Below are 22860 nucleotides of genomic sequence, written 5' to 3'. Positions count from 1 at the left end.
TGATGCCGCAGTTTAGTCTTTCGCTTACACAACTTATGGAATCTTCTCTCTGCAGAAATGAATTAAGTCTTAGCACAACATCATCATCCCTTTTAAAAAGACAAACTACCTTTTCTTCTTCAGTTGCTCATAGGAGTCTCCCCGGTTTTGATTTCATTGAACAATGTGACTAGGAAAAAGAATACACAAGGAGATTTCCCATTGGCTTTCCCAGGCATCCGTGAAGGGAACACATGGGTGACACGGTTAGCACTGCTGCCTCACAGTGCCAGGGACCCAGGTTCAATTCCGGCCTCGGGTTACTGTCTGTGCGGAGTTTGCACTTCCTCCCCGTGTCTGCCTGGGTTTCCTCCGGGTGCTCCGGTTTCCTCCCACAGTCCAAAGATGTGCAGGTTCGGTGGATTGACCAGCTAAATGTCCCCCGAGCGTCCAAAGGTTGGGTGGGGTTGCGTGGATAGGGTGGAGGTGTGGGCTTAAGTAGGGTGCTCTTTCAGGGGCCGTGCAGACTCGATGGACTGAATGGCCTCCTTCTGACTTGTAAATTCTACGATTCTAAGTCCTCTTCCGGAAGGATCCTTTGCCTGCAAGCAGCCATTGTCTCTTGAAGCTCCAACTCTTCTGCCATCACCGGCAAAAATGTGTTGGTTTTACCGTTGGCTCTGATTTACAACCCTGAGTATCGGACCTGTACCTAGGCCTGGGGAATCTCTCCAATGGCACACTCCACACACACAAAAGTAGGAACACCTTTGAATGTGTTGGCAGAAGAGGAGGAAGAATATACGCCTTGGCAAAAATAGAAAAGTCTGTATTAACTTTGAGTGTTCAATTGTGTTTATTAATTCAGTTCCCTCGCACAGCCAGACAAGTCCTTGATTATGAAGCCAAGCAAAACCACTTGCTAAAAATATTAATAGCAATGGATATGAAAACAAAGGGACACCAAATCCAATAAGTGGGATAAACATTCCCAAATTGATTTAAAGGGCATTTAATTCCACCATTTAAACATTTGAAAAGATGTTACTGCATGTTTAGCTTCAGCAGTCAGTGCTGCTACCCTGATGTTGTGATCATTATTTCCTTCAAGGCATCAGAAACTCCGTCCTCAACTGAGCGAATGACAGGCGTGCACGTCAAATTTGTTATTGTACCAGAGGTGCAATGAACAAGGAGCATTTTTGGGCCGAATTGTAATTTTGGGTTTGGGAGGGAAGAAGGGATGGCACACTAACATCCCCACCCCCGGAAACCACGTCGGCGTGAGGGCGATTGACAACATGCAGAGCAACCCGGCAGCAAATTGGCAACGGGCAGCCCCTGAAGAGCGACTCCCCCACCCCCTCCTTCCCGCCATCTAACCATTTGTGGTTAAAAATTAGGCATCCTCACACCCGTCCTGCTACACAAGCCAAACATATTATGGCGTGGGGCAGCGCATTATTGGGGTCAATCGGCCTGATAATGAGCCTAATTTACCCGTAAATAGTCGTTTTAATATGGCTGGCGGGTTCGGTGCCTGCCCACCCACTCCGAGGTGAGCGCTTGGAGGAGGGCAGAAAGCTGGTGGGAGAGGCAGCCACACCATTTTACACTCACCTTCTGTGGGTTTGCTAGCAGCAGGACCTGCGTAATTGCAGACGGTGGAAGTATGGGATTAAATGCAGGCAGCTCGGTGCCCGACGGAGGCTGCAACTTCACCTTCATGACCTGCAAAAAACAAAAAGGCGATGGTAAAGATTTCCCCAAGGAGTTGGGAGGGTAGATAAGAGAGAAAAACAAAGTCTTCTGCCAGGAGAGCCCAGTGGGAGAAAACAGTGTTAAAATAAGAGCTAGGCCGGTCAGGGGTGATAACAAAGAACAAAGAACAAAGAAATGTACAGCACAGGAACAGGCCCTTCGGCCCTCCAAGCCCGCGCCGACCATACTGCCCGACTAAACTACAATCTTCTACACTTCCTGGGTCCGTATCCTTCTATTCCCATCCTATTCATATATTTGTCAAGAAAATATATGTCAGGAAGCATCTCCTCACGAAACGGGCGGCGGAAATTTGGAGCCCCCCCCCAACACAGAAGATGGAGTAAAGACACAGATCCAGTCACAATCTCCTTTTGAGTGAGAGTCCTACATGGTACACTCCCCCTCCTCCCATGAACAGCCGGTTTCTCCACAGCGCGTTATCGCCTTCTCGGGCTCTACGTTTCTTCTGCTCTTCAAGCCGGTCAGCGCTACTGCCATCCCCACGCCAGACAGCGAAAATCAGAGAGCGCAGGAAGGCCTGCACGGTGCCTCATGGAGGCTGATCCCAGGGCCTGTGAAGGCAGCCTGCGTACAGAGAGACTGCTCTGCTTTCCTTGCAGGAAACATCAAGGCTTGACGCACTGAAGAACGGGACATGGTTCACAAGACCAAAAAGATTGGGAGGAAATTCAGCAATTTGATGAAATTAAATAATAATAATCACCATTTGTCCTGGTCCACCCACGTAAACTGCCTGAAGTGGAAGTGAGCTATACTGCAGGCTGATCCCAGGTTCAGCCCCCAGTTTCTGCCATTGGCAAAGGTGACAGGTGGAGCACTGCAGCTAGTCTCAGATACCCTGGCCTGAAGGGGAGAGCAAAAATATCAGCAGGCTCCCCAAGTGGGAGGCGGTGGCGACGTGGCATTGGCCACTGGACTAGCAATCCAGAGATTTGCTCTGAACCTGGGTTCAAATCCCAACACAGCAGATGGTGAAATTTGAATTTAAAATAACTTTAAAAATCAATCCGGCCCTTTAGGGGAGGAAATCTGCCATCCTTACCTGGTCTGGCCTACATGAGACTCCAGCACTGAGAGCCACTTAGTTCACAAATGTTGGCCTAGCCAGCGGCAATAGGCCATGTGGGATAAGACACAAGGCACTGGGAGAGGTATTGAGAGAGTTGGCAGCATTGTGGAATTACACATTAGAGAGAGTTGGCTGGTGCATTGAAAGAGGGGTCGTAAAACGACTCATATGAAATGACAACGGTTGCAAAAGGAATGGAGCTGTCCATCATACCTTGGGAACAGCAGCTTGGAATCTTATATTCTTCACTGGTTGTGGTGCTGTACTGATCATGGAGGTGACCACGACCAAAACACCTGCCTGTCCCGGTGGAGGATCCTTCGCAAAATGAAACAGAACTCGGAAACTATTCTTATCATATACCGTGACTGGTGAGATGCTACCTGTGTGGTAGAGGGAGAGGAAAGATTAACTGGAAATGCACTGATCATTACACATTGCAGCATGCATGTCACGTACCACCCACTTCCCCTCTTAACCTCATGCCACGTACCACCCACCTGTACAACGTTGCACATCCCCCAACCCCAGGCTACACACACACACAATCTATCCTGGGTCAGATGCTTATTCCCACCCTGGAACCTGCGCCATCGGCCGCTACATACCACCTTCTCAAAAGCAATTAGGGATGGGCAACAAATGCTGGCTCAGATCTTATGAACGAATGAAAGAAATCACACAATGAGGTGTGTGCACCTATGCGTGAAAGCTGGATGAGGATGGGACTGTGCTCAAGGGGGCGGCACTTTAGGACTGTTGCTTCTCAGCGCCAGGGACCTGGGTTCGATTCCCGACTTGGGTCACTGTCTGTGCGGAGTCTGCACGTTCTCCTGGTGTCTGCGTGGGTTTCCTCCGGGTGCTCCGGTTTCCTCCCACAAGCCCCAAAAAGACATGCTTGTTAGGTGAATTGGACATTCTGAATTCTCCCTCTGTGTACCCAAACAGGCGGCGGATATGTGGCGACTAGGGGATTTCCACAGTAACTTCATTGCAGAGTTAATGTAAGCCTACCTGTGACACTAATAAAAGATAACATAATCTCGCCCTCTGTACTGGAATCGCTTGATGCTTTACGTTTGATTGGGAAATCTACCTCTTGGTGCCTGGCACCTATCGAACTAAATTCCAACTGGTGTCTTCAAGGCAGCAGAGCAGAAAGTTACTCCCCAAAAAATACAATAATAACAGTATTCTTCAGAATCCTTCAGTGGTATTTACTTCACAATCTATTTCTGCCAGCACAAAATAATTACCATGAAGGGACTCTTGACTTGGCAAAAACTCTGAATCAACGACATTTGATAATCATGGAGCGAGGCTGAAGAACGATCTCATGTTCTTCGCTCTTGCGTAGTCTCTTTGAATGAGCCATCTACTTCGACCCACTTCCCCGACCCATAGTCCCGAAATATTTTCCCTCTCAAGTATATCTTTAATTCTGTTTTGAAAGTTGCTACCGGGCCTGCGACCACCACCCTTTCAGGCAGCGCGTCTCGCAGATCATAACTCTGTGGGTAAAGAAGAATCTCGCTCCCACCCGAGCTCTTTTGCCAATTAGCGTTCAATCAGTCTCCTCCGGTCACTGACCAGCGGGGAAAGGTTTATCTTTTTTACTCTATCAAAGCCTTTCATGATTTTGAATACCTCGACTGAATCACCCCTAAACCTTCTCTGCCAGGAGGAGAAGAAATCCCATCAACTCCAGCCCCGCCACACAAGTGAAGAACAAGGGGAACACTTGGCACAGATTTACATGATGCTCACTTGGTTTAATCGATTCCAGAGGTACTAAAACATTAGTTAGCGAGATTTCCTGTTGAGGCATTGGCGAGATTCGAAGGCCTCCTTGTGCGCTGTGCTGAGTCCCAGGTTGTCCCTTGCATGACGCCGCAGAAGCGGAGGGGATGGAAGAAGTGCAAGCAAATATCGCTGGCTGATCAGCTTGATGGGTAAGGCCTGTGCTCAAGATCGGCGAGATGCTCTTGCCTGAAGCATGATAAAGTGGCGACGTGCCCAAGGCAACTGCAGTGTTAGTGCTCGATTTGTTCTGGAGATCTCGAAGTGTTTGTCTTTGTTCTCGAAACAACCTGCAAGTAAAGTACACGGTAACAGAAAAGATTATATGGATGGGACCTTCTCCTTTCCTGGGTCAAATGGTGCTTCATAAGCATTTAACTTTTAGAATATCTCCCGATCCTTCTCTTGATAGCGAGAGTTTCATACGGGAACATAGGAAATAGGAGAAGTAGGCCATTCAGCCCGTTGAGCCTCCTCTGCATCAAATCATTATTGATCATCTACCGCTTCCCCACTATCCCCATATCCCTTGATGTTATTAGTATTCTCAAATCTCTTCCATAGCCCTCTGAGGTAGAACAACCCAAAGATTCACCACCCGCTGAGTGAAGAGATTCCTCCTCATCTCAATCTTAAATGGCCTACCCCTTTATTCTGAGACTATGCCCCCAGTTTGAGACTCACCAGTCAGGGGAAACATCCCATCTACATTGACCTTGTAAAGTTTCAATGAGATCAGTTCTCATGCTTCGAAACTCTAGGGAATACAGGCCCATTCACCTCAATCTCTCCCCTTAAGACAATCTCACCATCCCAGGGAATAGGCTGGTGAAACTCTTGTTGCAAATACGGGAATCAAAACTACACGCAAAAAAAAGCAAACCATCATTCTACTAAACGTGGCACAGCCTCACAGCGCCAGGGACCCGGATTCGATTCCGGCCTTGAGCGCCTGTCTGCGTGGAGTTTGCGCATTCTCCCCCGCGTGGGTTTCCTCCGGGTGCTCCGGTTTCCTCCCACAGTCCAAATACGTGCAGGTTAGGTGGATTGGCACTGATCAATGGACAGGGTCGCGGGGATAGGGCTGGGGAATGGGCCTAGGTAGGGTGCTCTTTCGGAGGGTTGGTGCAGACTCGATGGGCCGAACGGCCTCCATCTGCACAGTAGGAATTCTATGGAAAAGCCATAACCTCTTCAACATTTGTTAAATTGTCCGTACATCACCACTGCACACAATCCCAGCAAAGTATGGACGGCAACCCAAAGGTGGCATAGGTGGGAACAAATTGACGGACTACATTCCAGACAAGACTTAAGGTGTCTTAATGGTGAATTCCCCCCCCCTCCAAATAACTCTCACCATTTGACCTGTTGAGATTCCGGAGGCAACGACTGCTGAAGGAGGGTTTTCCCCAACATATCCAAGTCATCCAAGGCTTTTCTCCCAGAGGACGCAGGCCCGCAGCCAGGGGCGGGGCTTTGCTGGCCAGTGTTCGAGGCAGCTGGTTTCAACAACTCGGAGGACAAGACGATGGCCTCGGCGGAGGTCCCCGAACCACTCTGTTCGTCAGACTCCGAGGACTAGGGAGGACAAAACAACATTCGCTCTTAGATCATGTCTATTATGTATTGCAAAAGAAAACGGATACAAGAGGCACCAAAGAAGGTTCAAAAAGACTTAACAGAACTGAGAGGTTAGGATGCCCAGGAAAAGAGCAGAAAGGCTGTGGCTCTCTCCTCTGGAAAAGAGAAGACCAAGGGGTGACCAAATAGGGGTCTTTAAAATTATGAAGGAGTTTGATAAAGTAGATGTTGTCACTTATAGGGGAGCCTAAAAATAGGGGCCATAAATATAAAAAAGCGTCACCTATAAATCCGATAAGCAACCCAGGAGAAACTTCCTTATCCTGAAAGTGCAACTTGGAGCGACTCACGTAACTATTGATGCACTTCAGAGGAAGAATAAAAGGTTAAGCTGTTAAATGAGATGAAGTAGGATGGGGAGGCTTGTGCGTAAATTCTATGCAATTCATATACTTCCCTGTAAAGCGTGCGGTACAAGATGCCCCAATCGTGCTTCTAACCAATGAGGGAGATGGTGTTCTGCTAATATCACTGGGCTAGTGATCCAGATACCCAGGTTAATGGAGACACGAGTTCAACTCCCACCATGGCAGCGGGCGCAATTTAAATTCAGCTAATAAAATCTGGGATGTAAAGCTTGTCTCAGCAATGGTGGCCATGAAACTATCATCAATTGCTGCAAAAATCCATCTGGTTCACTATTGTCCCTTGTAAATGGAAATCGCTTATTGTCACAAATAGTCTTCAAATTAAGTTACTGTGAAAAGCCGCTAGTCGCCTTTGGGAAGGAAATCTGTCTCCCTTACCCTGGTCTGGCCTATGCACATAGAATGGCTACAGTGCAGAAGGAGGCCATTCAGCCCATCTAGTCTACACCGATCCTCTGAAAGAGCTCCCCACCTGGGTCCACTCCCCCACCCTACCCCCATAACCCCGCCTAATTTACACGTCTTTGGATTAGATCATAGATCATAGAATTTACAGTGCAGAAGGAGGCCATTCGGCCATCGAGTCTGCACCGGCTCTCGGAAAGAGCACCCTACCCAAGGTCAACACCTCCACCCTATCCCCATAACCCAGTAACCCCACTAAGGCAATTTTGGATACTAAGGGCAATTTATCATGGCCAATCCACCTAACCCGCACATCTTTGGACTGTGGGAGGAAACCTGAGCACCCGGAGGAAACCCACGCACACACGGGGAGGACGTGCAGACTCCGCACAGACAGTGACCCAAGCCGGGAATCGAACCTGGGACCCTGGAGCGGTGAAGCAATTGTGCTATCCACAATGCTACCGTGCTGATCGATTGCAGGAGGAAACCGGAGCACCCGGAGGAAACCCACGCAGATATGGCGGAGAGAGTGAAAACGCCACACAGACGGTCACCCGAGGCCGGAATTGAACCCGGGTGAGCTCCTGGTGCTGTGGGGCAGCAGTGCTAACCACTGTGCCACCGAGCCGCTCGGAAATCCAAACCCCCACCAATGTGGTTGACCCTTAACCGCCCTCTGAAATAGCAAGCCGCCATTAACAGGTTCTGGTCTTGCCAGTGATGCCCACATCTCGGAGAAGAGTAAATCTCAAGCAGCAAATCCGTGCAATTTATTCTGTCAATTTACAAATTTATAAACGGGGTGAATACGGAGTATTTTTTGATTTACTTTCCTTGATGAATATTGTGCTCATTTAAACACAAAGGAATGTGGGAGTTGGGGAAATCCTTAGCACTTCCAGATTAAGTACAACGCAGGTACATGCAGAGCTGGGATCTGTAGAGTTGGTCCCATCGACATGTCTCAACCTCCCAAAAGGATATAATGCGAACAAATAGGTGACATTTTGAAAAACATTTCGCAGCTAGCCTATGATCAGAGCTAGATTAGTAAATTTAGTGCTGGTATGGGCTGGGTCCAGAACTAGCGAGCCGGTGATGTAGGGACTTCCGCACTACTCGTCTGATATGTAGAGCTACATACTATATACAGTATATATTAGAAATTAACATGAACACAGCAAGAATCTCTCACTAAAGAAAGGACACTCAATAGCTGGAATCAAAGATAACAATCTGGATATCAGTAATACTGAATTAGTAAGTCTTGGACACAGACAAAGTTTCCAATAGATCCTTTTTGAACCATGAACGGCTACTTAAGCCACCAGTAAATTCGGTTTGACAACTGAAACCACAGTTTGGGAAGCAAATATCGGCAGGATCTTTCCAGAATCGTCATTCTTCATTTCCACATTACATGAAGGTTAGAAAATCAGATGTCAATAAATATTAATTTCTCCTAATGCTTTGAAAATTAACCTCATGAAATGTGCTGAATCTGGGGGGGGGGGGGGGGGGGGGGGAGTTGCCTCTTTGAACCGCTATGGTCCATGAGACGTAGGCACACCCACAGTGCTGTTAGGGAGGGAGCTCCAGGATTTCGACACAGCGACAATGAAGGAATGGCCAATATATTTCCAAGTCAGGACATTGTGCACCAGGAGTGGAGGGAGTGCCAATCAAGCAGACTGTTTTGTCCTGGGTGACGCCAGGTTTCTTGAGTGCTGTTGGAAGTTGCACTCACCCAGGCAAGTGAGAGTATTGCATCGCACTCCTGACTTGTGCCATGTAGACGGAGGGAAGGTTCTGGGGAGTCAGGAGGGGAGTTACTCGCTGCAGGGTTCCTAGCCTCCACTTGCTCTTGCAGTCACGGTATTGATATAATAATCTTTATTATTGTCATAAGGAGGCTTACATTAACACTGCAATGGAGTTACTGTGAAAATCCCCGAGTCGCCACACTCCGACGCCTGTTCAGGTGCAGAGGGAATATTCAGAATGTCCAATTCACCTATCAAGCACGACTTTACTAGACGCGTGGAAGGAAATCGGAGCACCCGGAGGAAACCCACGCAGACACGGGGAGAACGTGCAAACTCTGCACAGACAGAGACCCAAGCCAGGAATTGAACCCGGGAGCCTGGCGCTGTGAAGGAACAGTGCTAACCACTGTGCTACCATGCCATATGACGAGTCCGGTTCACTTTCTGATCAATGGCACACAGACATTGATTTAACAGTAGTCAACAAATGATCCAACTCAATGAATAGAAATTGATTCAGATGATTTTTTCTTCTTCCTTCTGAAGGCACATACCTTTCTTTAAAAATAAAAGTCATGCAGTGGGAAACATGAACGCAAGTGAGTGATAATGATGACATCCGTGTTCTATATTTTCTCACCTGAAATGTATTCCAGTTACTCGATTCCAGAGACTGCGATGAAGATACTGCATTAGGAACTAGATCATTCAGCCCTACACACAGAAAAAGAGGGGAAAGAAGAATTGTAACAGAAGATTCTTGCTCAGCAGGAAATCTTAGGGATGAAAGGTAGCCTGCAGATTTATCGTCCATATCTACCTCCCCCACAGCTACGAGCTACCCCAGCCACTCTAATAGACCACCCAACAGTATAACAATGCTGTGATTTACCACCGCACATATTTTTTATGATATCAGATTCTATTAAGATCAACTGGCTTCAAAAGACTACATCAAGTCATAAAACTGTATCTAGTAATACCTGTTTACAGCAAGGTGCAATCTCCCATTTGTCTACAAATGGATCAGAGGAATTTCATTTTTTCAGGAAATAAAAAGGAGCCTGGTTTTCCACTTGCACATTCCTGGTGCATAGTCTCACTGTCGGGAGCCAATACTGTGCAATCGTCCACAGTGGCCTGTGATTTTCTCTCGATTCTTTTTCACTTTCAAGTGATGCTGTGCAGTAGAATTGTGCAATTGGAAAAATTGCTCCCTTTCTCATTGTACAACATCCTCTTTCGGCTGGGACAATGTTGGCATAGAGGAGGATACAGAGAGCTGGTACAGATGAGATGGGCCGAATGGTCTCCCAACCTTTATTGTCAAGATGAGGGCGGTTTTGAACAGGGGTCTCCTCGACCAGTTACTCATCAGCCAAATCCACAAACGGTTGGTTCTTTTTCTGTTTCCCCAGTTTTGAAGCTATCAGCTTATCTGGCGATCTGGAAAGTTACTAACTGAACTTTCTCAATCGAGGCAAGTGAAATTTGAAATGATACAGACTTTCTCAAGACTCAAAATTTTGGAACTTTTTGGCGGACGGTCAGCATTTAACTACTGGATTCAAAAATGCAAATATCTCAAATAGCAAATTTAGTTGTAATAGCACATTCACAGCTTACCCAGGCACCAATAAATGATATCTCGGAACATGTAACGTCTATAAAATTCAACTACACCTAAACACTGCACAAGCAAAAACAACTTACATCGATAAAGCTGGTAAAAGGCATTCTACAAGCGCACAATCAAACAAAATCCGACAATAACAAGCTGCATAAGGAGATATTAGGACAAGTGACAGCAGTGGAGGCCGGCTCTCTGAACATATTCAAGGCTGAGCTAAGGGGGCGGGGGGGGTGGGGGGCAGACAGAAATGTAGAGTCAAGACCACAATCGGTTCTTATCAAATTGTGGAGCAGATTCAAACTGACAAATGGCCCACTCCTGCTCCCAAGTCCTACGTCGTTCAAAGCTTAGGATCGAGGCAGCTGAAAACATGGCCGCCAATGGGGAGCTATTAAAAATCGGAGATGCGCGACAGGCCAAAGTTGGAGGAATGCAGGGTTCTGAAGTTTGTGGGGCTAATGGAGGGTTGGGGGGGGGGGGGGGGGGAAAGAGAGAGGGAGACCACAGGGGAACTTGAAAATAAGGATGAGAATTTTAAAATTGACTCCTAGCCGGGCCAGGAGTCAATTCAGGCCAGCGAAGAGAAGGATGATGGGTAAACGAGACTCGGTGGCATTGGCACAGCAGAGTTTTGGATGAGCCCGAGATCACGGTGGGGTTAGGCCAGGAGACCACTGAAACAGTCAAGTCTAGAGGTAGCAAAGGCATGGATGAGGGTTTCAGCAGCAGGTGAGCTAAGGCGATCTGCAAAATTCCACACTACGGTTGGGAACGTAACGTCACGTCTGGAGAGAAGCAATCCGAAAAGAATCCTCACCTAATGACATTAATTCATCGTCTAGTAATGATACAGAGCTGCTGAGATCCTGTGCTAGATCAGGATTCCAGGTCTGATTGGCAGGGGCAGCAGGGTAAGAAGGAGTGTTTGAGCCAGTGTCCAAACCAGTCAGGTCTAGTAGAGCAGAACTGCTGACTAAATAACAAAAAAAAAATTAATAGCACGTAAATCACAAGGCATGCAATCTTCTCCGAGTAGTAAAATTTTTTTTAAAATCATTGACCTCAATTATATAAAGGCAATTTATTTATTAATTAGTTTGAGTCGATTCAATCAACAAGATAAATTATTCTTCCTTCCAGTGTATACGTAGCTGCTGCTTTGTTGGCACAACAAGTATTAAATAACTCCTTTAATCATAGAATTTACAGTGCAGGAGGAGGCCATTCGGCCCATCGAGTCTGCACTGGCTCTTGGAAAGAGCATCCTACCCAAGGTCAACACCTCCACCCTATCCCTATAACCCAGTAACCCCACCCAACACGAAGGGCAATTTTGGACACGAAGGGCAATTTATCATGGCCAATCCACCTAACATTAAGAAGATGGATAATTTCAGTCTTGCTGCACCTGTAGTGGGAACTTTGCTTACAGTGAGCATGGGTTGGAGATTGATCTCCTGCACCGCCGCAGCGCACGCGGGTTTCCACGATGACATGGGGTGGCCACAACGGGGAAACCCCATTGGCCGGCTGCCGGAATGGAGGATCCCGTTGCCAGCGAGGGGAGCGCCGCGCAGGAAAAGGCAGCTGGCGGGCTGGAGAATCCCACCCCCCCAGGGCGTTTAAAGATGTTTTATGGGGTGTGGGTGTCATTCTTCTAGGTCAGCATCAGTTCCCTGTGTTGCAGCACCTGTTCCCTTTGAATGGCGTTTACCTGTGGGAGACATATTGGTGATCTGCCCGAAAGGATAGTCACACTTGGTGCATCCTGTGGTGCCCATAAATCGGGCCCCCGGTTAATTCCATGCTTGTGGAATATCAGTAAACCTCATTCCCTCCTGCAGGACGTTGCAGCGAGTAGTTCAGCAAAATAGTTGCTCCAAATTGCTGAGACTACATACGGGATGTGGGCGTCGCTGGTTATTTATTATCCATCCCTAATTGCCCTTGAGAAGGTGGTGGTGGGTCACCTTCTTGAACTGCTGCAGTCTTCAACAGCATTAATAGGGAAGGAATTCCAGGATTTTGACTTGGCGACAAGTGAAGGAACACCAATGTATTTTCAAGTCAGGATGGTGAGCGTCTTGGAGGGGAACCTCCAGCTGGTGGGGTTCCCAGGTATCTGCTGCTCTTGTCCTTCTAGATGGTAGTGGTCGTGGGTTTTGAAGGTGCTGCCTAAGGAACCTTGGCGAGATCCTGCAGTGCATCCTGTAAATGGTACGCAACTAACTGTTTGTACAGCCTCCAGAGAGAGAACGTGCAGTGCTGAAATTTTGGGCTCAAAGTTCATGTTCCCAAGAACTGGGCCAAGAGTGTCCAAACCTTCTACTTTCTCCTTTGCAGTCCCTCTATATCTTGCAGCCTCACCGGCCTCTGTCCAGACAGGCTGCCCACAGATGCACATCAGTTTGAGGAGACCCTTCCTCACTTCCTGGCGGGTAAGTCTGGCTTCCTCTCAACATTATTGCGATCAGGAATTCAACCACACAGGATGCGTGCAGAGGCGAAGCCACACTCCTACCCGGCTGAAAGGGAAAATCCCCCTTTCAGACGGATTTGGTTGGCTGCGTTTTGACCTCTGGCTTAGAAGGTTATGCGTTTAAACCCCACCCCATAACAGTGTTTCAGCTGATAAAAGAGGCTCTTAAGTTTGTGAATGTCTAAGGGACGATGATGTATGGATCCACCCGCCAGCTCAGATAGTTCAAGCGGGCTGTACAAGTACTCAGCAAAGAAAATTCTTCCGGTGCCGGTGTCCAGGCCAAGATATTCCCCGCATCCACCACCGAAAACAAATTATTTGGCCATCTATGTTACTGCAGTAGGTAGGATATTTCTGACACAGGATGGTCGCCAGTTAACTGTAAAGCAGTTAAAGTGGTTCTAAGAATACATCTGGTGGGACAAGGTGCTCTATAAACAAAATAATATTGCGAGCTGCACACTAGATGCTGAGAAAGAGGTAAAACCCACACACCCGCATGCACTCGCACGCCCACACACGCACACACAGAAAAGCTCGAATGAGATATTGCCCAACATCTACGGAACATGTGGGAACTGCTGCATCTGCTACTGCGGTTCAGGGGGAAACGTACAAGAGAACATTATTACACACCTTTAATGTTTGGCAGGTCAGTCACTCCGTTAACTTCTTCCCCCTTCACTAGCTTCTTGTACATGTTAATGACCTGCGTTAAGTTATCATTCGCTTGAAGGATTTCAGCTGGGGCAACGACAAAAAAAAAAGGTGGAATGGAAATGAGCGTGTACAGTTTATTTTTAACAAAACCCATTTACTTACAGCACGTACTGCTACTTAACTTGATGCAGAAGAGAAGAGATTTACGAGGAGTTATAAGGAGAGGTTGGATAGGCTGGGACTTTTTTCTCTGGAGCGTAGGGGGCTTAGACGTGATCTTATAGAGGTCTATAAAATAATGAGGAGCACAGATAAGATAGATAGTCGTCATATTTTCCCAAAGGTAGGGGAGTGTAAAACTAAAGGGCATAGGTTTAAGGTGAGAGATACAAAAGAGACCAGAGGGGAAATTTCTTCACAGAGGGTGTTGAGCATCTGGAATGAGCTGCCAGAGGCAGTGGTAGAAGCGGGTATGATTTTGTCTTTTAAAAACTACCTGGGCAGGGGGGTAGAGGGATATGGGCCAAATGCGGGCAATTGGGACTAACTTTGTGACAGAAACAGGGCAGCATGGACAAGCTGGGCCGAAGGGTCTGTTTCCATGCTGTAAACATCTATGACTTTATATCTGCGGGGTGGGTGGTGGTTGGGCTGGGGGGGGTGGTTAATCACACGGTCATCAACAAGGTTCAGAAACCTCGTTGGAAAACGATGTCCAATGATGTTGGAGAAAATGCTGGAAATGTAAAATCTGGTCAGTCAATATCAGAAAAGAAGAATTGTTCATGGTTTGAAAATCTGCCGAGCATTTTGAACGTTCATGTTTCTGCTGTGTAATCCCAGCACTTGGCCATTTGTAATCAGAGTAACACTCCCTGCACTTCTTTGCACACATACTATGAGTTTTGCTTGCAATGCACAACATCTTAGAAGCTTTCAGGATTCACATTTATCGTGACCTGTCTCCTTATAAATCACAATGGCTAACTGGTATGAAGTGTGGCCAATTGGACACCAATTTCTTGCTTTAAAAAAAAATTCCATGTATGTAAACAGCACAAGACAATTTGCACCTATGCATTTAGCCAGCTTATTTCTCTCAAATGCATCATATCTACATGTTGGAACAGTATCCTGCACTTCATTTATTAGGCTAATCACCAGTTTCATAGAATTGCACATTTGAACTATATAGAACTGCGAGTGGAAAGTACCAATTTCGATAGGTTTACTTGATTAATTTACCCAGCGCTTCATCGTTATCCTCAGTGTCACTGGCCAGTCTGAATAGTGTGGGTCTCATCTTCTCACACCGCTGGTACAGCTCCTGCAGCAACCCATGTGTGGAAAAGAAGAATTTAATTACAGGAAAAATAATATCAAATATCCTCCAAGTACCTCGGTGCACTGCAGGTTGAAGTAATTAATAAAAGAGATCACAGCTTACGCCAGCATGTGGAGTCAGGAGGCGATACTGTCTTGACACGTTTGGGAACTCCCGTGTCTTAGACACTCGGGGTGGAATATCCTTCACAGTTTGTCCCAGTCTAGACAGATGCAATGAAGAACCCCTCTTGCTATTAACAATCCCAAACTGATTAAAAATTCCTGGAGTATTGAAGCAGGATAAACTATAATATTTCTTGCCAATGTAGTATTTTCCAATTTAGGTATTTATGGACCACACTATTGAGGACCAGTTCTCAGGGTTACGTTTGCGATCTTCGAGTAAGGCTGAGATTTCCCATCAGTGCTCCGCACTGGTTAAAGGAGCTCTTCAGGCCTTGTTGGGAGCAGTTCAATGTTAGCCAGGCACATCGAGCAATGATGCAAAGTAATGTGCACGCTTTTGTATTTTTGTGCTCATGGGAGAAGGACACTGCTTTTAATTCTGCCGCCTAGAGTTCAGCAAACACACCCTGCCACAAGATGTGAGGTTCCTCCAATACAACCCGAACAATAACATTGAACCTCCCCCATTACACCATGCCTCTCTCAATGGGGGTCATACAACCGTGGGTGCACTTCACTCCATCTGGGGTGGGTGCACTTCACTCCATCTGGGAGGAGCTGGATTGGTGGACGTCTCCAAGTGATTACGTGAGAGGAGGCATATGGTCATGTGGTCAGTCGAGACTAAATTAAAACCACGTTTTCACAGGGAAAAGGATTAACCCACAAACCATCCCATCTAAAATGACAATAACAATTCATGCATGTTTGAATGTATGTATTCAGTCAAATGTTACAAAGGAATCAGCTCTGTCCCGGAATCAGTCCAAGCCTCAATGACTATCAAGGTTAAGTTTACTGAGGTTATCTGATGAAGTGCAACAACGGGAGTCAGTGTTTGGCAGGGAAGGTGTCCCTTTATTGCTTCCCCCCCCCTACTTTTTTGCCATTGTCCCTTTCCTTTGTCTGTTTATTCTCGCTTTCATGTCCCTCCGTGGCCTCACCCCACCCAACAGCCTCCTCCAGCCCATATCTCTGTGCTCCTCCAATTATGGCCCTCGTGCATCCCAGATTTCCTCCACTCTGCCACTGGTGGTCAAGGTCTTGAATTCCCTCGCTGAAGCTCTCTACCCCTCTACCCTTCATATGTGCCCATCATGCAAAACCGAAACAGCGCAGGATAACAGGAGCTGGCCTAAGTGAGGGAATCTAATTCAGGAACGGCAATCTCAACGGTTCCAAAATTACTTTTGGATGCGAGTTCCGTTCTCCAGATTCGACGCCCCTCACTTTGACCCACACGTGCACACCGGGTAATCACAGCGCCACACACACACGCAAAAAAAGCATCGCCTCCGCGCAGGTACCTTCATTATTTCTTCATTACTCTCGGAGGTTTCATCTTTGCTATAATTCCCTAACATTTCGCTCAGAAGTTTAACATTGTTGTTCACCTCTTCAATGGCATTCACTCTTTTAGAAATCTTCTCCATTCTTTTCTGGTCCTGAGGGTTTAAGGTTTGGGGTTTTCAGCACAGTCTTTTCTACAGGTAGCACAACTTTACTGAATTATTAGCATTACGAAAAAAGAACAGAAACTGAGGAAGGGTGAGGGCAGGCGAGGATCTGGCTGGACCAATACATTTCAACGAGGATGGTCGAATTTAGTCCCATCAATCTGGGATGGAGTTGAAATCTCCTCCAGCCGGATTTTGGAGAGCGAGTTTGGACAGTTTTGATGCATGTACCCAAACCATGGAAATGGCCCCCCAAAGTGGCAGTGACTGACAATCTCACCCAAGGGGCCAAAGGATGGCTGAACGAGGGCACAGCAGAGTGTAACAGTGCTGCAGTTAGGGACGCTGAATTTGTAACAGAGCACAGAGAGGGTTACTTTGCACACCAGGACAGAATTTCTTTATTCATTCATTCACAGGGTGAGGGCTTCACTGACGAAGCCAGCATTTACTGTCCATCCCCAGCTGCCCAGATGGTGACATTATTTCCGAGTCAAAATGGTAAGTGATTGGAGAAGGAAACTCGGGGGGGGGGGGGGGGGGGGGGGGGTGGCACTCCAGTGTGTCTGCTGCCCTTGCTCTTCTGTGCGGTACAGGTCGTGGCTTGTGCTGCCGGGGAAGCCCTGGTGAGCTGCTGCAGTGCATTTTGCAGATAGTACACAGTGCAGCCGCGATACGTTTGCAAAAGCAATCATTCCATTCCGCAGCACTAACACCGCCACATCACGAGGCGCACAAGGAAATGAAAAAAAAAAAAATAGATTGTGCCGAGAATAAAAACGGACTTTAAAAATTGTCCATTTTACACTTGGCAATCTGCAAACTCTAGGAACGAGAGGAGAAGACCCACCTCTTGGACCATCTCCTTGATTAGTTTATTAGCAGCTCGGAGGTCTTCTGGATGGGTGCTCTTCAGCAGTCTGGCCAATAACTAAAAAGAGGTAATTGCACAAATCAATCCCACAGGAGTCGAGCCTACAATGTCAAACGTGGCACTTCCCCTACCAGACAATAAAACACAAAGTTTGAAAGGCACTTTAAACATCACATGTTGCTGTGCTACTATAACACTAAAGCTCTCCCATTAGCTATCAGGTGGTGTAATGTGCAATTATACAATACCATCTAGTGATGGAAACGAACACTGCAACACGAACATACATTAGCAGTTTCAGACCAGAGGAATGAATGGGCTGCCATCGCGCCCACAATCGTAAAGTTGCTACGTTACAATAGTAACGAGACTTCAAAAGGTATTTCACTGGCTGTAAGGCACTTTGGGACATCCTGAGATTGTAAATGGTGCGACACAAAAGCAAGTCTCTACTTTTTTCACTGGCTGGAAAAATGCACAGAGTGTGTGCGTGTGTTCATCTAACACTCCAATAATGAAGAAAAAAAAATGTTCTACTGATACTTATCTTCAGATTTGGATTATTTAAAACAGTCCCTCGGCAGACTTTCATCTCTTAAACCACCAGTACAAATTCTAGAACTTCATAATAGAAACCAAACGGGACTTAGAATCATAGAGGTCTACAGCCCCTCAGCCCATCGCTTCTGCCCCGGTCAAAAACAGCCACCTGAGTATTTTAATCCCATTTTCCAGCACTTGGCCTCCAGCCTGGTCTGCCTCGGCATCACATGGTCACATCTAAATACTTCTTGATGTTGAGGGTCCCTGCCTCCACCATCTTTTAAGACAGTGAGTTCCAGAATCCCACCACTCTCTGGGTGAGGTTTTTCCTCACACCCCCTCTAAGCCTCCTGCCCCTTACCTTAAAATCTATGCCCCCTGGTCATTGATCCCGCCATCAAGAGGAAAGGATTCTCCCCGTCTTCTCTATCTACACCCCTCATAATTTTATACATCTCAATCATGTTTCCCCCTCCCTCAGTCCCCTCTGCTCCAAGGAAAGCAACCCCAGTCTATCCAATCTCACTTAATAGCTAAAACTCTCCAGCCCAGGCAACAGCCTGGTAAATATCCACTGCACCCTTCCCAGTTCTATCACATCCCTCCTCTAACGTGGATTCCAAAACTGCACACAATGCTCTAGCTGTGGCCTAACCAACATTTTATACTTTTCTAGCATAACCCCACTGCTCTTTAACTCTACACCTCGGCTACTAAAGGCAAATATACCATATGCGTTCTGAAGCACTGCCCTGCTACTTTAAGGGTCTAGTGTACATGCACACAAAGGTCCCTCTGATCCTCGGCGTTTCCCAGGGCCCTGCCGTTTATCATGTATTCCCGCGCCTTGTTTGTCCTGCCCAAGTGCATCACCTCACACTTATCCGGATTGAATTCCATTTGCCACTCGTATTACTTATGTAATAGAAACTAAACGTGACTCATTCAGGTACCAGTGGTTTTGTTCGAAATTTCAGTTCCTGACAGTACCAGTGTCAAGAACTAGCTGACATATTGCGCTAGCAGATTTGCGTCAAACCTTTCCACGAACTGCAGAGAAATTCCAATACCCCAACCAACTCTATTTCTCTGCCATCGGAAATGTGAAATCAGCACTTTAAAATGAGGATTAAATTCACACCAACTAGCTCATCTCCTTTAAACCCGACTTCACAGTAGTCCAATGTTCCATCTCATGCTTTTCCTGAACATTGCAGGCAATTTCTTCAAATACCTGACTTTTTAAAGATTTTTTTTGCAGTCACACATGTGCTGCAACTTTCAAGAGTCTCAAGGGCAATTAGGGATGGGCAATGAATGCTGGCCCAGTCAGTGAATCCCACACCCCTTGAATGAATAGAAGACAGCTTCGAGGGAACACTGTTGAAGACTACACCTAGCCTTCCCTCTTGGCGAAGAATAGTACACAGCAACAAGCTACCTTAGATTTCTCCTCATCTTCAAACATAGCGTTTTGCGAGCGCGGAGGGGGCGGAGGAAGAGGTTCGTCATCAGGCAGCACGGGATCCTGTTTTAGAATTCCTGCGGGAATAAAGTGGGGTCAAGATATTAAAACAGGAGAATCACTGCAAATGGCAGAGCACTCTTCAGCGAAACTGTTCCTTCTTGCGGGGCTGAGCTGGGGAAGAGTGCAGGGTCACGCGCAGCTCTGGGCAAGCATGAAAATGAAATGCCACTCACGAGCTTGCCAACAATATCAGGACAGTTCTGCCTCTAGCTCCAAACCCATAACCTACATTTTGCCGTTCCTCTGCTTCTCGATTTGTCTGCACTCGCTGATAAGTTAGCAACATTCTATCCTCTCTTCATAGCAAACAAAGAATTTGTTTAACCACTTTTCAATGAAAGCAAGTTTATAAAAAAAATCCAGCACTCATTCACAACTGGTAGCCGGTTTGGAGTTCAAACACCCGTCTTTAAGATACACACAATGCATTCATTTTGTTGGAGGCAGTTTTAAAAAAACATAAAGTGAGGCCTCCCTTCATGTTCCAGTGAGACGTGCCAGCAAGGTACTGTTTGCAGTCACTGATTACTACTCAAAGGGAAGGAAGTTTCTGCCAAGGTCACTTACGTACAGGTTGATGGAGATTCCGTGGCCAATTTCTGACTTCTCCAAACCATTCGCATTTCACAAAAAATAATAAATGGCCAACCAGTTGCATTCCGCAAGAGGAGATCCAAACACCAGGACAATTCCCTATCCGACTGAACCTCAGCTCTGGCCTCCAAGGTGAAAAAACTGCCCTGCCGCCGTAACAGCATCTTAAACCTGGAATTTCACACGGTTGAGTGCTGATCATCAGCTGTAAAACCATAATCCTGATCCATATATGTGAGAAATTGCCGTTGAAAGTATGGCATAAAAACATGTTGCCTGGATCATTCCAACGTTTATGCTTCTGCGTAAGCCTCCTCTCACCCCTCGTCATTAACCCTTTCAGCTTATTCCATTCCTTTCTCCCTCATGTATTACACAGATTCCCCTTAAAGGCTATTCCGCCTCAACTACTTCTCGAGGTAGCGGATTCCTCATTCTAGCCGCCCTCTTTAGCCACTCTCTGTGTAAAAGGTTTCTGCTGAATTTCCTGTTGATTTAGAATCCCCACATTGCCGAAGGAGGCCATTAGAGTCTGCACCGACCCTCTGAAAGAGCACCCTACCTAGGCCCATACCCTGCATCATCCGTGTAACCCCACCTACCCTGCACATCTTTGGACGCTAGCAGGCAATTTAGCATAGCCAATCCACCCAACCGTTGGGCTATGTGAGGAAACCGAAGCACCCGGAGGAAACTTACGGACACGGGGAGAACGCGCAAACTCCACACACAGTCATCAGAGGCCAGAATTGAACCGAGATCCCTGGCGCTGTGAGGCAGCACTGCTACCCACTGTGGCGCCCCGATTATCTTTTATTTGTGGCCCTAGTTTTGGATCTCTCTTACCTGTGGAAATTCTTCGATAATCTTTCAGAGCTTCAACAGGTCACCCTTCACTTTTCTCGAGTAAAGAGCCCAGTGTCTGCTCAATGTTCTCTGCTAGGGATAACTTCTGAGTTCTGGGGTGGATTCTCTGCCCCGCAGGGCCACATTTCTGCCCGGACCCGCCGGTGGGATTCTCCGTTACGCCGGGCCGGTCAATGGGATTTCCCATTGTGGGGCAGCCCCAGTCGGGAAACTCCCAGGCTCCGGCAAAATGGAGAATCCCACCCCTGGTATTTTTCTTGCAAATAGAGGCAAGACGTTATTTTTGAAATTCTGCACTGCGTCTTAGTGCAGTATGGGTACAGGGCATGTGCTGATACACTGGCTGCTAAAACAATATTGCAAATTGGTACTGGAGTTGCACAGTTCAGGATCAGGACATTTTGCCAGAAGCAGTAGTTTATAGTCAAATACTCACTGTTGGGCCACACTCAACTGGAACGGAATGAACCAACCTTGTTTTTTAAGCATGTGATAGGCCTCTGTGATTTTCAGCTCATCTGGTAGTCCCACTGTCCAGCTGAACATTAATTCTAAAACTTTAGTTTTTACTTTCTCAGAAGCTCGCGTTCCCAGATACTGATGAGAAAGACAGAAAAAAGAAATTACACGTTAAAAACTCCTGAATGGTAAAGGTTGGAAATGAGAATTCCTGTCAGTGCAACTCAACAATTAAGAATTTGTTTAAGAGGTTAGCTTCAAGAGGATTTTTACAGTCACAGATTTATCAGGATCGGTTTTCCAATCCTACCACAGCTGATAGTCTCATTGGGTAATGGCAGCGTTACCTCTTTCCAATCATTTTCTTGTATCCTTGGGCACATCACCCATGACACACCCAATAGTGCCAGCAGCCAATAATAGGGTCGCTGGCCATCTGTTCAGTGCTGAGCCATTTCATCAGTACCCAGGGAAGACACGTGTCCTATTGGGATTTCCAAATGTAGATTCCCGCTGGAGTGCCAATCCAGAAAGGCATTGTGAGGCCAGACTGCCAGTCTGGTGCACCTATCGCATTTTGGAGAGGCTCCCTAACTTCAATACTTTTTTCATAGGATGAGGGATCTAATTCTGGGGATCAAAGTCCACAGAATCCTTGTAGTGCAGAAGGAGGCCATTCGGCCCATCAGGTCTGCACCGACCCTCTGAAAGAGTACTTCACCTAGTGCCACTCCCTCAGCCTATCCCTGTACCATTGATCATGGTAAATTCATCTAACCGGCACATCTTTTTTTTCTTTTCATCTCATAAATTTAGAGTACCCAATTATTTTTTTTCCAATTAAGGGCCAATTTAGCATGGCCAATTCACCTAACCTGCACATCTTTGGGTTGTGGGGGTGAAACTCACATAGATACAGGGAGAATGTGCAAATTCCACAGTGACCCAGGGCTGGGATTCGAACCCGGGTCCTCAGCGCCGTAGGCAGCAGGGCTAACCACTGTGCCACGTGCCGCCCTCAACCTGCACATCTTTGGGATCCTCATGAACGGTTTGCAAATGCTTCCAGGTGTTAGGAAAATAAAGCTAGTTTTTAATTGATTTATACCTGTATTGGTAAACATTAGAAATAAGGTATAGTTTTAAGTGGATTTAATTTAATGTTTCTGTGCCTGGAAGGGTAAAACCCATCGTGAGATTCATGCTGGACAGAGGTGCTTGTATATTCAATTCCAACCGTGGTTCTATTGTGCTTAGAGAGGGCTATGGCGTGAAGCGTAAATAAACCAGCAGTGGTTGCTTAGCAACTAGTGCCTTCTAAAGTAGAGAAGCTTTTAAGTTTTAGTTTAGCCAATTTGTTTGCAGTAAGAGATAGGTAATGAGAGAGAAGGCAGCTGTCATAGCTCTGCTAAAAGCAGTTGGTTTTAGAAGG

General features: G+C 46.7%; 1 protein-coding gene across 3 annotated transcripts in view; it reads right to left on the bottom strand.

The window, feature by feature from the left end:
• Positions 1–22860, bottom strand: part of LOC140403935 (ADP-ribosylation factor-binding protein GGA1-like) — a 59177-nt gene that overhangs the window by 6127 nt on the left and 30190 nt on the right. For 2 of the 3 annotated variants that reach the window (XM_072492201.1, XM_072492203.1), the window contains exons 5-17: positions 21443–21566; positions 19422–19522; positions 17414–17494; positions 16414–16551; positions 14840–14921; positions 13571–13678; positions 11270–11425; positions 9460–9533; positions 5994–6214; positions 4601–4923; positions 3047–3216; positions 1600–1710; positions 18–786 (exon numbers count right to left, since the gene is read on the bottom strand). In XM_072492201.1, the coding sequence (XP_072348302.1) occupies positions 625–786; positions 1600–1710; positions 3047–3216; positions 4601–4923; positions 5994–6214; positions 9460–9533; positions 11270–11425; positions 13571–13678; positions 14840–14921; positions 16414–16551; positions 17414–17494; positions 19422–19522; positions 21443–21566 (1851 nt within the window). In that variant the 3' untranslated portion in view covers positions 18–624. Of the gene's footprint in view, positions 1–17; positions 787–1599; positions 1711–3046; positions 3217–4600; positions 4924–5993; positions 6215–9459; positions 9534–11269; positions 11426–13570; positions 13679–14839; positions 14922–16413; positions 16552–17413; positions 17495–19421; positions 19523–21442; positions 21567–22860 lie in introns of those variants that run through there. The other variant, XM_072492202.1, reaches the window with a different exon arrangement.

Source organism: Scyliorhinus torazame, chromosome 29, assembly GCF_047496885.1.
Source record: "Scyliorhinus torazame isolate Kashiwa2021f chromosome 29, sScyTor2.1, whole genome shotgun sequence".
Taxonomy (NCBI): domain Eukaryota; kingdom Metazoa; phylum Chordata; class Chondrichthyes; order Carcharhiniformes; family Scyliorhinidae; genus Scyliorhinus; species Scyliorhinus torazame.
Note: the sequence above shows the minus strand (reverse complement) of the source record. Positions and strands in the feature narration are given on the sequence as shown.